Source organism: Danio aesculapii, chromosome 3 (genome assembly GCF_903798145.1).
Source record: "Danio aesculapii chromosome 3, fDanAes4.1, whole genome shotgun sequence".
Classification (NCBI taxonomy): Eukaryota; Metazoa; Chordata; class Actinopteri; order Cypriniformes; family Danionidae; genus Danio; species Danio aesculapii.
The window spans coordinates 21,735,949-21,755,780 of record NC_079437.1 but is presented as its reverse complement, the minus strand read 5'-3'; the positions used below and the strand labels follow the sequence as shown (position 1 = coordinate 21,755,780).

General features: G+C 35.4%; 1 protein-coding gene across 1 annotated transcript; it reads left to right on the top strand.

Moving 5' to 3' along the window:
- The first annotated feature begins 649 nt into the window (after positions 1-649).
- LOC130218515 (transmembrane ascorbate-dependent reductase CYB561) lies at positions 650-18,217 on the top strand. Its single transcript, XM_056450722.1, has 6 exons — positions 650-863; positions 3,270-3,480; positions 5,809-5,907; positions 11,288-11,391; positions 13,995-14,152; positions 16,560-18,217. The coding sequence occupies exons 2-6, from the start codon at positions 3,273-3,275 to the stop codon at positions 16,750-16,752; spliced, it is 762 nt and encodes a 253-aa protein (XP_056306697.1). The 5' UTR covers positions 650-863; positions 3,270-3,272; the 3' UTR covers positions 16,753-18,217.
- Positions 18,218-19,832: the final 1,615 nt, after the last annotated feature.

Below are 19,832 nucleotides of genomic sequence, written 5' to 3'. Positions count from 1 at the left end.
GAGTTATGTTTACATCCCTCAAAATGGTCTTAATGGCCTATAATTTTTATTCAGCAATGATGCATTAAGTAATTCACAACTGACACATTTCTAATGTTACAAAAGGTTTCTGTTTCTTTTATTTCTGTTCTTTTTTAATGTATATTTATAAAAAGAATTATGTTGCTTCTTTTGTATGAATAAACATTTCTAAATAGTCAAGCAGCACAGTACAATAATAATTTTTCATTATTAATAATAGCAAGATTTCGTGAGCCCTAAATCAGAAAATTGGGATGATTTCTAACAGATTCCAAAATTAAGCTTTGCCAGGAATACAAAACATTTCATAATATGGCTATTAAAATTAAATGTATACATATTATTGATTTACTATTTAGTCATTCAAATAGTGTTATCAGATGTGAGTAAAATACTGCATTCTATCTGGTATGATAAATGACTGGAAGTCATCCAAGAATTTAAGAAATGATTAACACATATGATCAAATCATCATCAGCATCTATCCATCAAAGATGAGCTAAACGGTTACCAAGGCAACCGAAGTGCGTTTCAAGCCTCATCCGTCTCGCGAGCATCAGCCAATAGGGATAACACGGGGGCGTGGCCACAACCTGCCCGTCAACCTCCACGCGCGTCAAACCGTGCGCTACCAGACAAGTTGATGTGGTCCAAGCAGACGCGCGAAATCTCCATCTACACCAGCAAAGACTTCGAAATTGCAGCATTAAAAAAATACCAGATACATTTCAGAAAGTAGGTTAGCAAATACCTCCGAGCAACAAGCATCTCGTGATTCTTGTCCAAAATACACAGTAGTAAAACACGCCCTTTCCTCTGGCTGTGCGGAGACGTGGCGCAGGTGAGTGACACTTTTATCAGACTATTGACGGCGTGTGATGCGACTGCTGCTGCTCCACAAATGACTGCCAGACGCGACTTAAAATGGCATAATCTCTATATTACAGCTTGCGTGACGTCTGGAAGAGTTTTCCCGCTGTCATAACTTGTTATTATCACGAAGTTAGTGGTTCTAGACCTGGAAACGTGATGTGTTTGTGTCACTTAAGTGGGAGTTTAAGCTTGCGAATCATTAGTCAGTCATATAACAGATTGTTTATACACCCGGGTGATGCTGTGCTTTCGCAAGGCTGGCAAAGAGCACATGATACTTAAACACACGGTAATGTGTTTGCTAAAGGTTTCGCGGGGCATCTGACAGCACGTGACTTTACTGAACAAAATGAAGACTTACTGTAGTTTTGGTCCTGTTTTGGTTTTGCTTCAAACCGATTTTATCATACAGGACGCTAAATAATAGTGCAAACAAAGAGTGCATTGCTCACCATGTCTTGCTTGTCTCCATTGTTTTCCAGAAACCAAAATATTCACTCATAATCACGTTATTATCAATCCCTCCGGGATTTTGCGAGTCCAGTGGTTTTTAAGATCAAAAAGGGATATATTTAAAATACTGTTGTGTCATTTCAAAGCAAAACTCACTAATTAAAGCAAATATCGGCATATTTTAAAATGGGTATTATTTTTAGGCCGCAATCATGTATAAAAAATGTCCCTGCAAAATGTATTTATTTATTTTACTTAGGTGCACATGGTGATACATTTTTGAAGTTGGGAGCAAACATTTAGGAGCACTCATCAAAAATGAATGAGCACCACTACTAACTGTAAATTAATGGATTTATTTTATTCGAAAACAACACCGATCAGGACTAACAAAATTCAGTAACGACAATCGAACTAATGCTGCAATGACAAATTGATATTACTGCATTATTTCCTAAATGAATGTCCAATAATAAATAAAGCGTCCAACAATTACATAATGAAAATAAAATGATGGTTTGCATTCAATCAAAAATAAAAAATTGCAGTATGAAATCTATTTTGCATTGTTGTGTTTAATATATCGATTTTAGAGATATTAAAACCATTAAACATTATATGGGCTCGCACAAATGCTCCCAAATATATTTAGAGGTTGCATAGATTAAATTTCAAGAGCATATGCGACCAAAATGATTGCAATTTTGAGCCCTGACTAACAGTGCAACAATGAAACTAAAAGATGCGCTTTGTTATTATGCCATCTCTATAGAACTCATCTCCTCTTTTTTAATAAACCAAAATCATTATTTTATGTGGTTCTCACTTCTCCCTGACTGAACATATGATCAATTTCAGGGTTGATATCTTAACTTTACATTAAAGGGCACCTATGATGAAAATCAACTTTTGTAAGCTGTTTAGACAGAAGTGGCTGTATGTATTGTGTGTCCACTGTCATATTGGAGTGATGTAAAATAAAAAAGTAAAATAAAAAGTCTCTTTTTTAAAATTTCCTGACGTTAAAACAGGACCCAAATCCAAGTGATTTTGAGGCCCGCCACAATGTGACATAGGAGTGCGATTTCCCCACCCATCGAATTGATTGACAGGTGCCATGTTCCTATAATAACATGTATACACATGCCCACAGTTTTTTTGCAAATAAACTGGGATTAAACATCTGTCACAACTCTCTGTGATTTTTATAAGTTTAAAGCGTTGTTAAAACAGAGCATGTTTGTAATAAAGACAATAAAATTGCTATGTAATTCTTAACCGCTACAATCACTACGGTCCACATGGTACCAGTCAACGCTAATATGTGTGTGTGTGTGTGTGTGTGTGTGTATACTGCAAATGGCATTTGTGTGTGACTCATCTTTTCAGAAAGGCTTGAATAAACTCCACCACAAATACTGTACATGAAATAAACTTGCTTGGTATTTTTGACTAGTGACCTTATTTCAGCTTCATCCGAGTCTGTCTCTATCACTGCCTGCTGTTTATCTGATGTAATGCTGGAGAAGCACACAGGCAAGTGGGAACAGTGGGCGGGGAGAAGCAGCTCATTTGCATTTAAAGCTGCAGGTTACAAAAACAGCTACAGTATACTCAGTGACACCGAAATGGGCAGATTTTAGTGGCTATAATAAATTGATCTGATGGGTATTTTAAGCTGAAACTTTACAGAGACATTCTGGAGACACCAAAGGCTTATCTTACATCTTGTAAGAGGGGTAAAATAGGTGCCCTTTAAAAAGAAAGCAAATATATTATCATATTTAAATATACGTACGATAGGTGGAGTCTGTTATCTGTTTATTTTTCTTTTTATTTACATGGCTTTCCTTAAATATTGGCATTTTCTGTCCCCTCCAAATAAACAAATAAATATCGTCTCTTTCTTTATCTTTGCCAGGTGATGGAGGGTATGCCATTGAGCATGGGTGGATTGCGGGCGCTACCGTGGTACGTGGCTGGCTCTCAGGTGCTTGGGTTGGCATGTGTGGTGATCACAGGTGTATGGATGGGACATTACCGTGGAGGTTATGCATGGGATGGCTCGGCAAAAGAGTTTAATGTTCACCCTCTCTGTATGGTCCTTGGTCTGGTCTTCCTCTATGGAGATGGTAAGAAGTAAGGGTAAAAACAACAACAATCTTATTTAACATATATATACATAAAAACACACACACAGACATTTACATACATTTTGTTCTTTTTCCTATAGTCAAGCAGGTGAACATTCAATGCCAAGACAGCCTAGAAAACTAATCTTTTTTTATTTAATCATCTTGTTTTACCTTGAAATTACAGATTAACCTAGTTTTACATGGCAGTGCTTAAATATTGGCATTGTTTGATGATCAACCCAATTATTCCTGCGATCAATCAGTGTAAATTAAGCTAGTGAATTATTGTAAATTGTGGTTCAAATATTAAAGGTACTAATTGTTGTTTGTAGTATTGATTATTTGTGTATGTAAAATGTATGTTATGTATCATATTTCCATCCATTGATTGATTCATTCATTTTAAAAGCAAAGCAGGTGATCATAGAGTGCCAGAAAACTAATCTTTTCCCCATTTAATCACTTTGTACTACCTTGAATTTACAGATTAACCCAGTTTTGCTTGGGTGTATTGGTGAAATGATGAAATATTGCCAATATTAGTTGATCAACCCAAATATTCCTTCACCCAAACAGTGTATTTTGTATTAAGTTTAGGATTGGCAAAATATTGCAAAATAAGCCTCTGATGCTCACAAATCCTGCATTTATTTGCTTAAAAACAGTTATAGCATCAAATGTCATTACCATTTAAAATAACTTTTTGCAATGTAATGTATTTCAGTGAATCAAAGCTGAATTTGATTACTTTATCCTTCAGGGTCCCATACTCATGATTGCTTTATCCTTCAGTGTCATGTGATTCTTCTGCTTCTTCAGAAAAGACCACACTGGCATGCTTGATCTGGTGAAACATTTGTTATTATCAGTGTTGTCAAATTGTATTGTTTAAAATGCAAAATTTCTTTCATTAATTTAAAATGCGAACTTTATTTGGAATATATTATGAACAATTTTGATGTAGCTTTGATGAATCAAAAAAAAATATTTATACATACAAAGAGTTTAGATGCAAAAATCTTTAAGTGCCGTCTGAAATTTTCCTCCTAAATGAGCATTTTTCTCAGCCTTCTGTTTCTGTTCAGTTATTTCACTTTAAAGGCAATGAAAATAACATATTAATTGCTCTAAAAGTGGAATTACTGAACCTACACACAATAGCCTTAACAAATGCTAATTTTAGAGGAAAATTTCATATGGCACACATATGGCGACTCTTCATATACTGCTCAAAAATAAAGGGAACACTTGGAGTTACATTGTGTTGTTTAAGTATTCAGTTTTTTTTGTATATACTGACTTCATACCTTTGAAAAATAGTGTTAAGAAATGTATACATTTCCCAAAAATAAAAAATACTGCCTTCAAGTTTACATGAAACTGAAATACAGTATTGTGCTGCATAATTTATCACTCCAGAATATTGTAATAAAAAATTATGCAAACTAAAAAGTTTAGATTTCTCATCAGAAAATGTTTTCAAATCTTACTTGGAATTGTCCAAATGTCCGCGGTACACAATAGCAGGCTATAGAGCTCAAGAGGCTGGGTGTAATTGTCTAATAAGGCATCTGTGTGTCTTCAGCCCTCAGGGTTTGTGCGTATGTGACTTAGTGGCTGCAATAAAACACAATTCAGGGCAGGAAGGGCTTGCTAACGCTATTACAGTTCAAATCAGATTTGCTTCCTGATTTTAGTGTATATTATGTATCAATATGAGCTAGGTTTGCTTTATGGTTGATTTCAAACCCTGCAGAGAGACAGTATTGTGTGTTTTTCTCTATTAATCAGTAACTGCTGTAGCCAAGGTGACTACAGTTAAAATACGACGAGAGCAGAAATTATTTTTAACCTTTAGAATCACATCCATCTGTCACAGAAGTGCCATTTAGAGCTGGTAAAGCACAATACAGTTGTTTTTTGCTTCTTCCATCTGGACGTTTAATAAAGCACTCAACAGAAGCAGATACTAATTGAGCTAATATCTTTAGCAGCACTCCTGTGATTCAAAGCCCTCGACGTGGCAATTCAATTAGGACATTTAAACCTGAAAGGTCATTGATCCATTAGAGGTTGAGCTGTCCCAAAAAACACCAGTAAAAACAGCCCAGAGGGCATCTGTGAGCTTGTACAAAGGCCAAAAAGACACATGGGAAAAAACCCTCACCCTCCTATTCATCAAATTATTGCAAGTACTCCAACCTGACGCTGACCGTTTTTGATAGCTTTAAGTTTGTTTTTCTTTCTTTATTTATAATGTAATGCTTTTTATTATTGCCTAAGCTTTTCGCCTCCTTTAAAATGTTTTTTTCTTCTTTACCACAGCGGTTCTGGTATATCGGGTGTTTAGAAATGAGAGTAAGCGTTCAGTGAAAATTCTCCACGCTCTGCTGCATATGATGGCGCTCATCATCAGTATTGTGGGTAAGTCCTGCTATTACACAATGGCAGAAACATACTTCGTTTTGCTTGATGTTTGTTAATTGACAGATTTTAGCTGCACTCATAATCGTTTCCCATATCTAATTTGTCATTTAAACTATTAAATAAGGGGAAAAGATTTCACTTATGCCAACAGATGTGTACTATTCATCGCAAGGCACAGGCTTCATTTGTATTTGATTAATATTGTCTAGTACAGGGGTGTCCAAACTCGGTCCTGGAGGGCCGGTGTACTGCATATTTTTGTAACAACCCAATTAAACACACCTGAACCAGCTAATTAAGCTCTTTTTTTTACAAGAAACATCCAGGCAGGTGTGTTGAAGGATGTTGGAGCTAAACTATGCAGGACACCGGCCCTCCAGAACAGAGTTTGGACACCCCTGGTCTACTACTTTTTCTCAAGAAGTACAGAGCTGCCAAATGCTGTTTAATTACATTTATAATGTAAAAAAAAGATTGCAAATACAAGCGATTATTTTAAACTTTCTTTTTTTTTTTTTTAATCTATCAGTTTCCATGAGACTATGGAGTATTACAAGAACATTCTGAACTGATAACTGTATAAATCATTATTAGTGATTTTGTACTAATAATTACTGATCATAATAAAAACGCAAATCATCGTATTATAGATTTATGAAGGTATATGTGACTGGAATGAAGACTGGAGAATGGAGCACAGTTGTCCCGGTTGGGAAGGATGAGGCGAAGACCTAATTGCAAAGAACCAGGGATTTTATAATCAAAAAGAAACAAAAACAACCCTTCAGGGGGGAAACGCAACAACATAACAAGACTGACTTGACTCAGCAGGACTTGGCTTGACTGACACAGGAAAGATGACACAGGAACAATGACGACGGACCACACAGGACAGAGCACACTGTGAGAATAAAAAGGCAAAGCAAACCAATAAACTGACAAACTGGCAGGTAAACATAATGATAAATAATTGAATAACAAGATGAGTGGGACAAGACAATAGACGGGAGAACACATGGTACAAAGACACAATGCAAGCCACATGCTCACGTAAAATGGGACTAGAACACGCAACCAGTGAGAAAACTCATAAGATGCGTTCGACTTGAACCACGGCTGCAGCCGGTGATCAACGAGATTAGCTGAGTGCAGGCGGGGGCGGAGTTGAAAACGGAGGCGTCAGTCACATGGCGTCATCATCATTTAATTTTTTATTTATAACAACAAAAGATTTACAGTACAAATAAAACAGAATACAGTCTCTACAAACTATAATTAATTTTTAAACAACAAGAGAATTATTAATTAAACATATAACAAACACATAAGAGAAATAAGGGGAAACAAGAGGCTAATATAAACATGAAAACAAATAAGCCTATTAAATACAAAGTAATAAGCACAAATTCTAGGAGTTTAAACATCAGTCTTTAGGCTAATACTTCTTGTTTGAATTTGCTAAAAAAGGTTTACATTTATAGATATAAAAGTTTCCAATATATATTAGTGTAAAAGCCAAAACAAGGTGTTTTGATTAAGTCTTAAACAATGATTAAGATTATTTTGAATAAAAAAAAAACACTAAAATCCAAAAAGATTGAACAAAAGAACATTCCCTAAATAAGTGAGCTACACTTTAAGTAGAAATTTCCCAGAAAGACCAAAGTACATCAATGTCTCTTTTAAAATTTGTGCATAAACGGCTTGACAGCAAATAAAATATTTTATAATCATATAATTGATTGTATAATTATTTAATAGAATAGTTCTTTAACTTAATTTGTTACGAAACCTTTATAGGAGTGTCAGGATCAATGATGATAATCATTTTATTACAAGTCTGTAAGACTTATCCGAGTTAATATTTAGGTTATTCACTAAAATATATAATTTAAATCATTCATGGAGCTAAATGCTGTAAATAGTCTGTATATAAAAAAAAAAATAAAAAAAAAAAAAAAAAATTTGAAATAAACCTGTGCAAACAATTTAGTCGTTATAAACAAATTATTTAACAAAAGATGATACTGCAGTAAAATATTTATAGTTTTTTAATAAGCATGATATATACAAGATAGAGATGGCATAAAGAGTAAATTGTTTGTTTTGAAATTTGTAAGTAAAAAAAAACCTGAAACACACGTGGTTGTTGTCATGCGTGAACTCAGCCAATAGTGTAATACTGGTGTCATCCTCGCTGCTCCTGCAGACTCTCTTAATATGCTATACCGGCTGAATCAATCAACTGATCTCAGAGCAGTCGTGGTACTTTGATTCCACATGTGACAGTCACGTGGTGTCTGTGCAGTGTCAAGCTGAACAAACTTTCTAACCGTCATGCACCGCTTTAAGACAGATTTCGAACACACTTATTAATTGCGTGTTCACATGAACCAAAACACTAAAGCACACGGCGCATGTAAACATGAACCACGTGCTAAAGACAACACCAACAGAAAACTGAACGCAAGACATGACTACACGATAAATAAAAACACTTACCGTGCACTCACACATGCAACGTGCAGGTTTCATCCCAGAGCCAACCGAAACCAACTGGACTGAGACACTGAGAATGAAACATATAGGCAGACAGAACAAACACAAACACCAGGTCAAGAGTGCGCTCGGACCTCATGCACCCACATGAAGTGGGAGCACACACAGCCCGAGCGCAGCCAAGATGGTGTTCATACAATGACAGACCGATAATGACGGGAAAAATAAGTGCTCGACCTGAGAAAACTCAAACTAGCACAACATACATGACATGACAGGACTAGTGTCTGGACTATGCCACATCAATATACAGCCACATCGCACTGCTACAAGTGTGATTTTGCATTTATACAACAGTTCGACGGCATAATAGTGTCTATAAAAAAAGAAAATCAAACACCCTTTCATGAGAGGGTCTTTCTTCCACCATTCCTTCACATCTGCAGCTGACGTCAGAACAGCAGAATCCATTACTAATTCGCCAACATCATTTTAGAGCCAGTGTTTGAATGATACTCTAGCGTAATGTCTAAAGTGATGACAAAACAGGTGATTTTGCTGACATTTTAAAATTATACAGAGATTTCCCAGTATTTCTGTTGCAATCAGATCACAATATTTCTATGGTGTAAATACAGCATTACAACATAAAAAAGAGAGATGGACTTAAAAATAATTTTCTTTTTAATAATGATTTGATCAGCTGTAGTTTGAAATTATGCTGTTTTTCTCGTAAGCCACCTTTCCACTGCACACGACATTTGGACACGACTGTTGGATTATGCCCCTATGTGGCAGTCGCCCAGAAATTTCAGTTTTGTCGCGCATCATGCAAGAGAAGCTGTTCTCGCAGTGTTCGAAATAAAGGAGTACAAAAGCAAGAGCCATTATTCTCCATGTGTTCACCATGGTTTAATGAATGAATGAATACTAGAAATTCATAGACCGCTAAAGTTTTAGGAGGGAATGTGGAGACAGCATAAAAATAGTATTTTTATTACTCAAATTATAACAAAATAACGAAACCCCCCCCCCCCCCCTCCTATTTCTCATCTCATGCGCACGGACCTGCTTGGACAACACTGGGATACATTACATCCGGTCGGCTGGTCGCATACGGTCTAGTCACAGGAGTTCAAATATTTCAACGTATCCGCAGCTCAATCCGGATCCGAATTTTCTGCATACGGAGATGATCGGAACTCCACGCAGCTCCCGGACTACTCTCCATTCGAAATGAATGACCGGTCTGTCGCTTGTCGTGTGCAGTGGAAAAGAGGCTTTAGGGCTTATTATGCGGTCTCTGTCGCCATCTTGTGGATGTACAACGTTAACCGTCTTTGCTCAAAGACAGACTAATGGCCGTCAACGCGCTGTCTCTCAGAAATTATGAATACATTTAAAAATAGGGAATATCCTTATAAATAAACTGTATAGATGCAAACTAAACAACTACATTCTTGACTAAAAAAGCCTCAAGAATACAGTGTGTTGCCTAAAAGCAGCAATATTTGTCAAATTGTGTCCTCTGCTTGTTGCTGTATGGAGGCTGGGTAATACACAAGGGTGAAGGGTTAAGAGGCTGGACGAGTGCTGTTACTGGCAGAATATCGCACGGCTATCAGCCAATCAGATTCAAGAACCAGAGAAAACTGGTGTATATAATATAATATAATATAATATAATATAATATAATATAATATAATATAATATAATATAATATAATATAACATAATATAATATAACATAATATAATATAATATAATATAATATAACATAATATAACATAAAATAATATAATATAATATAATATAATATAATATAATATAATATAACATAACATAATATAATATAATATAATATAATATAATATAATATAATATAATATAATATAATATAATATTATATTATATAATATAACATAATATAATCATTAATTTACCCGTTATTAATCTGGGGTTGCCACAGCGGAATTAACTGCCAACTTATCCAGCATATGTTTTACGCAACGGATACCCTTCCAGCTGCAACCCATCACTGGGAAACATCCAAACACACTCATTCACACTCATCCATTACGGACAATTTACCCAATTTACCCATACCACATGTCTTTGAATATAATATAATATACTAAACCTTTTATAGATCAGATTTGTGAGCTCCAAGGTTGTTAACTTGTTGTATGTTTTAGTTGAACACATTTATTTAACTTAATTTTAAAGTAATTGTTTATAGCAGAATATTTGGAGAAAAACTACATTACCCATGATCCTAAACAGAACCACAATGAGCAAAGCGTTACAAAAGAGCTCTTTAGCTTAGCCCACTATCATGCAGCTCCATGAATAAAAAATGTTGACTCTCTACACTTAAAAATATATATATTATATACTTTTTTCACACCACTGTATCCAAAAGCTGCATGTAATGTAATTTAACAACAAAAAAACATTTAAAAACTGCATGATGCATTTACTTGTGTCATCTTTGACTAATATTTAAATGTGTTTGATGATCTGAAACATTAAAGTGTGAAAGTACATGCAAAAAATATGAAATCAGTAAGGGGGCAAACACTTTTTCACATTACTGTATATACTCTATGTATTGTTTTTTGTTGTGTGAACATATGTGTGCACAATTCACCATTGTGTCATTTGTGGTGTTTCAATATATTTTGTACAGTACAGCAAGTATGAGGAATTATACGTACTTCTATGTCTTTTTCTGATTGTTCTATGCTACTTTGCTTCAACTGAAAAACTTGTAATGTTTAAAATGTCCAATTCCCTGTTGAATGAAATTGAATGTGAAAAATGCTGTAGTCTATGGCATTGTGATATTTTTAAATCCCCCTCTGTCTCTCTCTCTGTAGGTCTCGTGGCTGTCTTTGACTTCCATTCCTCATTTAAGATCTCTCACATGTATTCTCTGCACAGCTGGTGTGGCATGCTCACGTTTGTGCTCTTTTTCCTACAGGTAATTTGCACTTGTTTTTAATCTGATCAGTGCATTTGCATTTAAACTTCCTTATTTGAAAAACTGAATCATGGTTGTGTTGCAAAAAAAAAAGAAAAGTAAAAAAAAAACTTGTGGTTTGGAGTCACTTTTCTCTGCATTAGCAAACCCTCTGGTGGACAATCACATCCATTACACTGCTAACATTACAGCTCACACACAGTAAGAGCATCACCATCAGTGTTTGCAAAAGGTTTTGTTGACATTGGGAAAAAAGCAGCCTTAAAGGGATAGTTTACCCAAGAAGAAAAGAAATCTGTTTGAGTTTCTTTCTCTTTGTTGGACATAATGGAATATATAATCATGAATGTTTGAAAGCAACAGACATCGACTTGCATAAAATTTTATTTTTGTTTATGCTATGAATATTATAGGCTGCTTTTCTCCAATATTCTTCAGAATATCTAAATTCATAAAAGTTGAGTAAACCACTTGAGCAAATAGTAAAAAGTCATTTTTTTAGGGAGAACCGTCCCTTGAAACTGGACTTATAAAATGTACTTTATATTCTACATACAGCTAGAAAATAAAATGAACATTCATTATTATATTTACGCAGATATTAGAATAAATTATTCAGTGTGTATATATATATATATATATATATATATATATATATATATGGTTCTCAGTGCTCAGCTTAATTGAGTGCACACCATTTTGAAAAATGAATATTTTTATCCATTTCTCAGTGAATATAGGCAATGTATTTTGGTACATTTAAACAACACAGATTTATTAAACCGAAATATTTATTAAAATAATATTTTAGTCACTAAACATATTTAAAAACTGAAAGATAATACAATTAAATTCAAGCAAAATATTGCAAAAACAAATTACAACCTACAAAATTTCAATTAAATTTGAGATATTTTTTGTTTCTCCTGATTCTTCCTCTTTAAAATTTGCAGCAAAAGTTTTTTGTCAGATAAGCTCCAGATTTTAGTTCAGTACTGCTTAATCTCATGTATATGCGCAAACATAATATTGCAAAGTTTCCTATAGAAAATATTAATTTGATGTATATATATATATATATATATATATATATATATATATATATATATATATATATATATATATATATATATATATATAGAATGTTCTTCATATACCTATACATTAATATTATTATTAAGGTCAAGCCTCGAATCTACTCCACCTACCACCTAGAACAGGTGAATGAATCTGTCCCTGATGGGATTGTTTTAACTAGATTCTGAAATTCTGAAGTCTGGAGTTGATAATTCCACTTACTGTATATACCTGTTCAGCATTTTAGATCTTTGAGAAAAGCCCCTATTATAGGTGTTTGAAAATGATGTTTCTCACAGTGTGCAACACAGATCTAAGTGAATGAAAACATGCAGCTGAGGGTTAAATCTGAAAGTGCGTTATGTTTAAAAATAAAAAAATCTAAATAAAAGAGTCGACTCTGAGTCGTTTAAATGATTCATTGTTCGGCCAGATCTTTTGTCTGTTCATATCAACGTCCACACTTAACATTTCCAAAATTGAAGTTTCGGATCTGGTAAAACGTGAACGCACTTTCACTTTAAACACTAGCAGAGTGAGAGTAGATGAGTGAACATTAGTGAGTGAACGTTCAGGTGATTAATGCAATAATCTACCCTGGAAAGGGGGGTTCATTAGCTGTTTGTTAAAGGAAGGATCAGAAAAGACTATTGACGTATGGGACTTTGTCAGAGCTTGACAGGAACTTTATCTGTACACAGTTCATAGACCAGTTTTCTCCTACATTTCACAAGTGTAGGTGAAAGCTATTAAAATCCTTGTTTTCTATACTCAAAATATGTATTTAATTGTGTTTTGTTACTTGTAATCGCTCCACACAGCTTGTACTGTATCTGGTTAACTTTTTATATTCTCCTATCGCGTTTAAAGCCACATTGAAAACGCAACACGTGCTGGTTTCTTTGTGGATTTAAATGCGTTTGTGAGCTTGTAATCCTTTGCCATTTGTTGTTGCTTTGGCCACCATCAGCTGTTCCTACACACGTGCGGCGGTCAAGTTTCAAAATAGCTTTTGGCAACGTTTTTACTTTAGGTTAAGGATAGAGCAGTATGCTGGTGTTTAACTGTATTGATTTAATGCACTCCTGCATTGGGCTCTCACATATACTCTGCACTCTGAGTACAGTACTTCAACAATGTTGATAAGCCGGGGTGGGAGTTTCTCTCTCTCGCGCTGAACGCAGTCAACCAGTCGCCAATTGACTGGGTCATTGAGCTAATCAGGGCAGATTAGCATTGCGCTAAGGAGGGGTTTGGGAACTAATGAATCACTGAACAAATCATTTGGTAGTCTTTGGGATAATTAGGTAAAAATAAATGCATATTGTAAGACAATGAAAAAGTTTTTTGACCTTGCATGTATATCAGCCTTTTGTTGGAGACCCCCAAAACCAAACTATGACCCTTATAATGCATAATATGGGCACTTTAATCCCTGTAGTATAATATATTTTATCACGATCAGTCAGTAGAATGGATCACCTCAGTGGGTTTTGGATTAACTAGTTCTTCTCTGTTTCCTCCAGTGGTTACTGGGACTGGGATTTTTCCTTTTCCCGTGGGCATCTACTCAGTTGAGGAGCTGGTATCTTCCCCTCCACGTCTTCTTCGGCCTGCTGCTTCTGGTCATGTCTGTGGGCTCGTGTCTGCTGGGAATCACAGAGAAACTGCTCTTCAGTATCACGTGAGTGTCAGTTCATGCATCTGATGGATAGATCTTTAACAAAAGCAACTGACGCCACTCTAGGCTGAGGTACAAACACTGAATGGGAGGAAAGGAATGAGTCACACTGAATGAGTCACAGTGGAACGAGACTTCACATGAATATTAATGATATTTGCCTTATTTTATCCATCTCTCGCCATAGATAATCAAATGCTGCTTTCAGTTAAAGGGTGCCTATTATGCACAAATCACTTTTATAAGGGGTTTAACAGTCTGTGAATATAACTAGCAACTAGTAGTAAACATGTATTGATTTTATTTTTTATAATCACACTTCATAAAAACAGAAATACTTTGATTGGCATTCTCCCTTTGTACATGTCACCAGAGGAGAAAAGCCCCACCCATAAGTGGCGATCTCCCCCTCATTACTATAAGTTAATCCGCGGTAACACTAGAGCAGCGGTGCCTACATTTTTTTCTTATGAAGGGCCAAAAACCAAAACTGATAGAGGGCTGTGGGCCGAAGTATACCAAACTGTATTACACTAAAGTTTCCATTAGTACTTTCCTACTTTATTTCCTAATTTTATAACTAATGCAGTATATTTGAAAAGTATAATGAATTTATTACAGTAAAAACATAAACAGTGCCATTAAAGGGTCATGAAACCCCCCTCTTTCGGTTAAAATCTACCTCTGGATTTTTTCAAAAAATGCTTCATAATGGTCGTGGAGCGCTGCGAGCAGAGGGAGGAGTGGGTGTGGCCAGCAGAGCTGGGGAAAAAAGGGGGAGCGAACAACTGTTGTCAGTTGGCTCACAAAATGACACACAAACCAAAAAAGATGCATGATTTTATAGTTTAAAGTTAAAAATGCAAAAAAATAAATAAATAAACAGCAATTTAATGCCTTGCTACATTTGTTGTACATAATTTCATATACACATAACCACAAGTTGTTATATCATTATAAAGATAACCTGTCAACACTATAAATGAGGAGGACTTCTCTCCTTCTGAATCCCTGGGTCTGAATGCAGACACAGTGGAGCAGTGCAGAAGGTCTCTTGCCCTGTTTATTCCAACCATTAGCCCTGCTGGTAATCTGGAGAATTTTAAACAGGTGCCAACACAGCAGCACAGATATAGGCGATGTGTCTTAATGGTAACGAACTCAGCCGATAAAAGACAAAGTCCACCATTCTCTATTTCTCATACCAACAAAAATGCTTGCTGAACACAAACAGCTTTGCTGTATCGGCCCTGACAGCAACACATGCAACCAACCCCTGTGAATCATGGAAACAAACACAAAACATTATGACCCTTCATAAACGGCTAAATACTGCTTGCCGTACGCGAACGCAATTTCACGCAGACATTGGGTCTCACAGCTTGGCAGGTCTGCCTTGCCTTCGTGCTTGCACGTTCTCTCATGAATAATTAAGAAGCAGGCTCTTCTCATAGGATAAGAAAACTCCGCTATGAATAATAATGAGAAACCGACGCCACTAGCAGTCTTCACGCCACTAGCAGATTTGGGTCAAAAATTATTTAAAACCCGGAAGATGAAATTAGCTGACTAAAGCTCAAAATTATCCAGTTGTCCCCACAATTAAAGCTGACAGGTGCTAACGTTGTCTTAACTGATGCTCAACACACACAAATCTGTCAAAATCTCAAAAAAGTACTCCAGGGTGTCTTGAACCTTTAATAACCATGGAGTTCAGTGCTAAATAGACTAAGGTGACCCTGCGTTTGCCTTGATTTGCTCACTGATGTCTTGTGCATTGCCTTCTATCTGTTGCATGACAGTATTTACATTTTTAAAAAATCCGATTCATTTACAAACCAAACAAACAAAAGGTTAAATTAAATTATAAACGACTATCTTTGTCAAAGATATTCACTCCAACCACAAATTGAATCAAAGCCTAAAAGGGGCATATTTAAAGAGTTATAAACAATTGTTGGTGTTGTATTTTGAGCTGAACTTCCCATACACACTCTAGAGACCTAATTTACATCTTGTAAAAAGGGGCATAATAGGTTCCCTTTAAGACATAGGTCTTGAACTTGATTCCTGGAGGGCCGCAGCCCTGCAGTTTTGTCCAACCCTAATCAAACAGCTGAGCCAACTAATCAAGGTGTTCAAGACTACTACGGACTATTAAGCGGGTGTGCTGCGGAGTTTGAGACCATTGCTCTAAGATATTATTCAGCGTGTTGCCATTACTGCATAAATCGTGAATGGTTTATATAAAAGGATCAAATATACTGTACATATGATTAATAACACTTCATTAATCCACTTTTCACAGAAATAGTTAGCTGCAGGCTAAAAAACAAACCCATAATAGGAATCTGAATAATAAAATCTGAAACTTTTGCTATTTATTAAACAATGACAATCTTATCTTCAGGTCAACTTACTCAACGTTTGCTCCTGAGGGCATCCTGGCCAATGTTTTAGGCTTGTTGCTGGTGTGCTTTGGGGTGGTGGTGGGTTACGTGGTGACCAAAGAAGATTTTAGGCGACCACCGAATCCTGAGGAGGAGGCTCTGTCCGTCCATTTTAAGACCCTGTCGGAAGGAGAAATCCCCAGTTCTCCTTAACATCATAATGTGCTCCAGCAACTGCCCTTTCTGCTCTTCCTATCTGTGTCTTATTAAACATTTCAGCCAGCTCCTCCATCGGTAGTCTTCTCTCGCCGGCCTGTTCCACCATCCAAAGGGTTAGTTCACCCAAAAATGAACAATTACTCACTATTTAATTCTCAAGTGGCTCCAAACCAAAAATGGATGTGATTGTCCACCAGATGACTTCCTCATCTGTTGAACCCGATGAAGATATTTTGAAAGATGTAAGAAATCATTGAATTCCATAGTAGGAATAAACTAATTCTATGGAAGTCGGTGGTTACAGGTTTATAACATTTTTCAAAATGTCTTCTTTTGTGGTCAACGTAATAATAATACACGATGACATCATTTTCAGTTTTGGGTGAACTATCCCTTTAATGTTAAAGTTGTTCACCGACACACAAAAGTGATTGAGAACGCTTTACGTGACATTTTACTGACTGGAAGAACATTTGCCAACCAATGGCATCCTGATTTTGTGATGCGAAAGTGAGTTGAAATGAAGTAAACAAAAATGCTGTAGATAAAGATTACGGGGTAAACTGAACTACCACATCACTTGGCGAAAGAGATTTTTTTTGTGTGTGTTTATTTTGTGTCTCTTAGATGTCTAAACATGAATGGCTCAAGAGATTTGGGCTGTCAGTGGAAATCTAATAGACAATAGTGCAAAACTAGACTAGTGATCAAATAGACAGACTTCAGATGTGCATGCATTCAATCCTATCTACTTGATTGATCTACTTGGTTTTGGACTATTGCTAGACATCTATTAGATTTCCATTGACAGCCCAAATTTAACCTTGTTTAGACATCTATTAGGTTTCTTTAAATGTAAGTGTGAAATCAAAATGTACTTATTTTAGTTTAAATAGTTAGCGCACTTTGTTATTCTTTAGGTGAACAATGCATCCGTTCATATTAATCCACTGAAAAAAATATTAGTTTTGTTAATCTCCAATCAAAGTCTGACCATTTGCTTCCACATTTTGAGTGTTGGTCCTTCTCTGATGATGTCAGTTTGACTGATTCAGCAACAATGCTCTTAATTACACCCCTCTTACCATTAGTGTGCTACTAGGGAATGACGCCCCCTACTCAATATTCCATTTGATTTTGAGGAAAGTCAACAGACTGAAAGAAAAGTCTCATCTACTTCTAGTTCATACAGACTTTAAAACAAAAATGCTTGCTGGGATAGTCTGGGCTAAAAAAAAGCATTTCAGTGGGATATTGGATCATGGATTGGATCAAATCTTGCAAACAGGTTTTTCAAAAGAAACAGAGGGAGTTTAAGACCAGACCATGTAATCAAGTCTTACATTTGATTTGGATCAAACCTGCCCTTTAGGTTATTCAAAACTTTGAACTCAGATTGGGATCTATTTAATAAATAAAAAATAAAAAACAAGATTATCTCGATCCCATCAGAAGGGAGGATTCAGTTGTGATGTTTTAACCAAATAAAATAAAAAAGTAAAAAAAATGTTTAAGTGACTGATCAAAAACTTAATGATTACTGATGATATAGACATTCCTTCATATTTGAAGCACGTCACATCTAATGAGATACGGTAAACGACAACAACAAAATCAAAGCACTATTGTATTAGAACAAACTAAATCAATGTTTGTTGATTGCACTGTTTCTGTTTCTTACCATTTAAACACACAATGTCTATTTGTGTCCACTGGTATTTTGCCTACCTGTTACCTATCTGTCTATAATCCTGGATAGAAAAACATGGGATTTCAAATCTGGATCAATTTAATTTAGATTACATTTTTTTTTAAAACTGGGCCCAAGATATCAGTGAGATATCATCATATCTTCATCGTAATTGGTCAGATTACCAGTCAGTAAAACTCCCTGTAAAGAGTTGAATGTGTCAAACCATATTACTGGGTTAGTTCCCCCAAAATAGAAATTCTATTAACATATACTTGCCATCATGTCATTCCAGAGCTATAAGAAGTTCTTTTTTGAAACACAAACGAAAATAAAAAAGGTTCTTCGTGGTTTAATGGGCTTGGAATGACACGAGGGAAGGTAAAAGATGACAAATTGAATTAATCCTTTAACTTGGAACTTTAAATATCAGGTTAGCTCTCTGGTGCCTTAACCTTTGTTTTCCAGAGTAAAAAAAAATCAGTGTATTGTTTGGAATGTTTAATTTACAATTGTCCTTTATAGGCTTTAGACAACATGTCTGTTTTAGATTACAGATGGTTAAAATTGATATTTCTTTGCATAATGCTGTGCTCGTCTTACTGGTTCCTGTGTGCTAAACGCTGTGCAAATACTGACTGTTTTACACAGCATATGTGAGAAAAAATAAGAATATAGACAATAAATGATACATATAATATAGTCTTTCCATCTAAATGAGTGTGTAAGTGTTGTATTTTTGATTGATGTGCTTATATTTCTGTCAGTATATTTTCTATTTGATATAAAATATCAGTAAATGTGTATTAATAATGCTTGCTTCATAAGTAACATAACATAACCTTGATTAAGCACCCAGTTTTTAACTCACAATAAATGAACAAGAAATAAATCTGACTCGATGGTTATTTCAATTTTCTTTGAAGTGTTATTTTTTAAATAAGTTCATTATTTCCCTCATACATACAGATGATTGTACAGTTTACAATCGTGTAACTGGATTAAAAATTCCTCATTCACGTTTTGTATTTTCCTTTCAGCAAAACATCACAGCTCACATTTACAGACAATTTACAGAGAATCCTCTTTTGCGAGCCCAGTTTTCATCTTAAATGAAATATAAAGCAAATGACATACAAAACCTAAACTTCATCTGTTCTCTTTTTGTCTAATAATGAAAACAAGGAAATATATTGTGCCGCAGTCTCTTCCCTCATACATAAAACCACACACACACACTCAGGTTTGTGTATTAGCAGAGAGCATGCGTTCTAGTTAGGCACATTATTTACAGCCATGTACATTTTGGTCATACAAAAGGAAACAAATATTTAAATACAAACACTGTTGTACAGTAAGCGGTATTCCAGGTCAACTCTGAGTG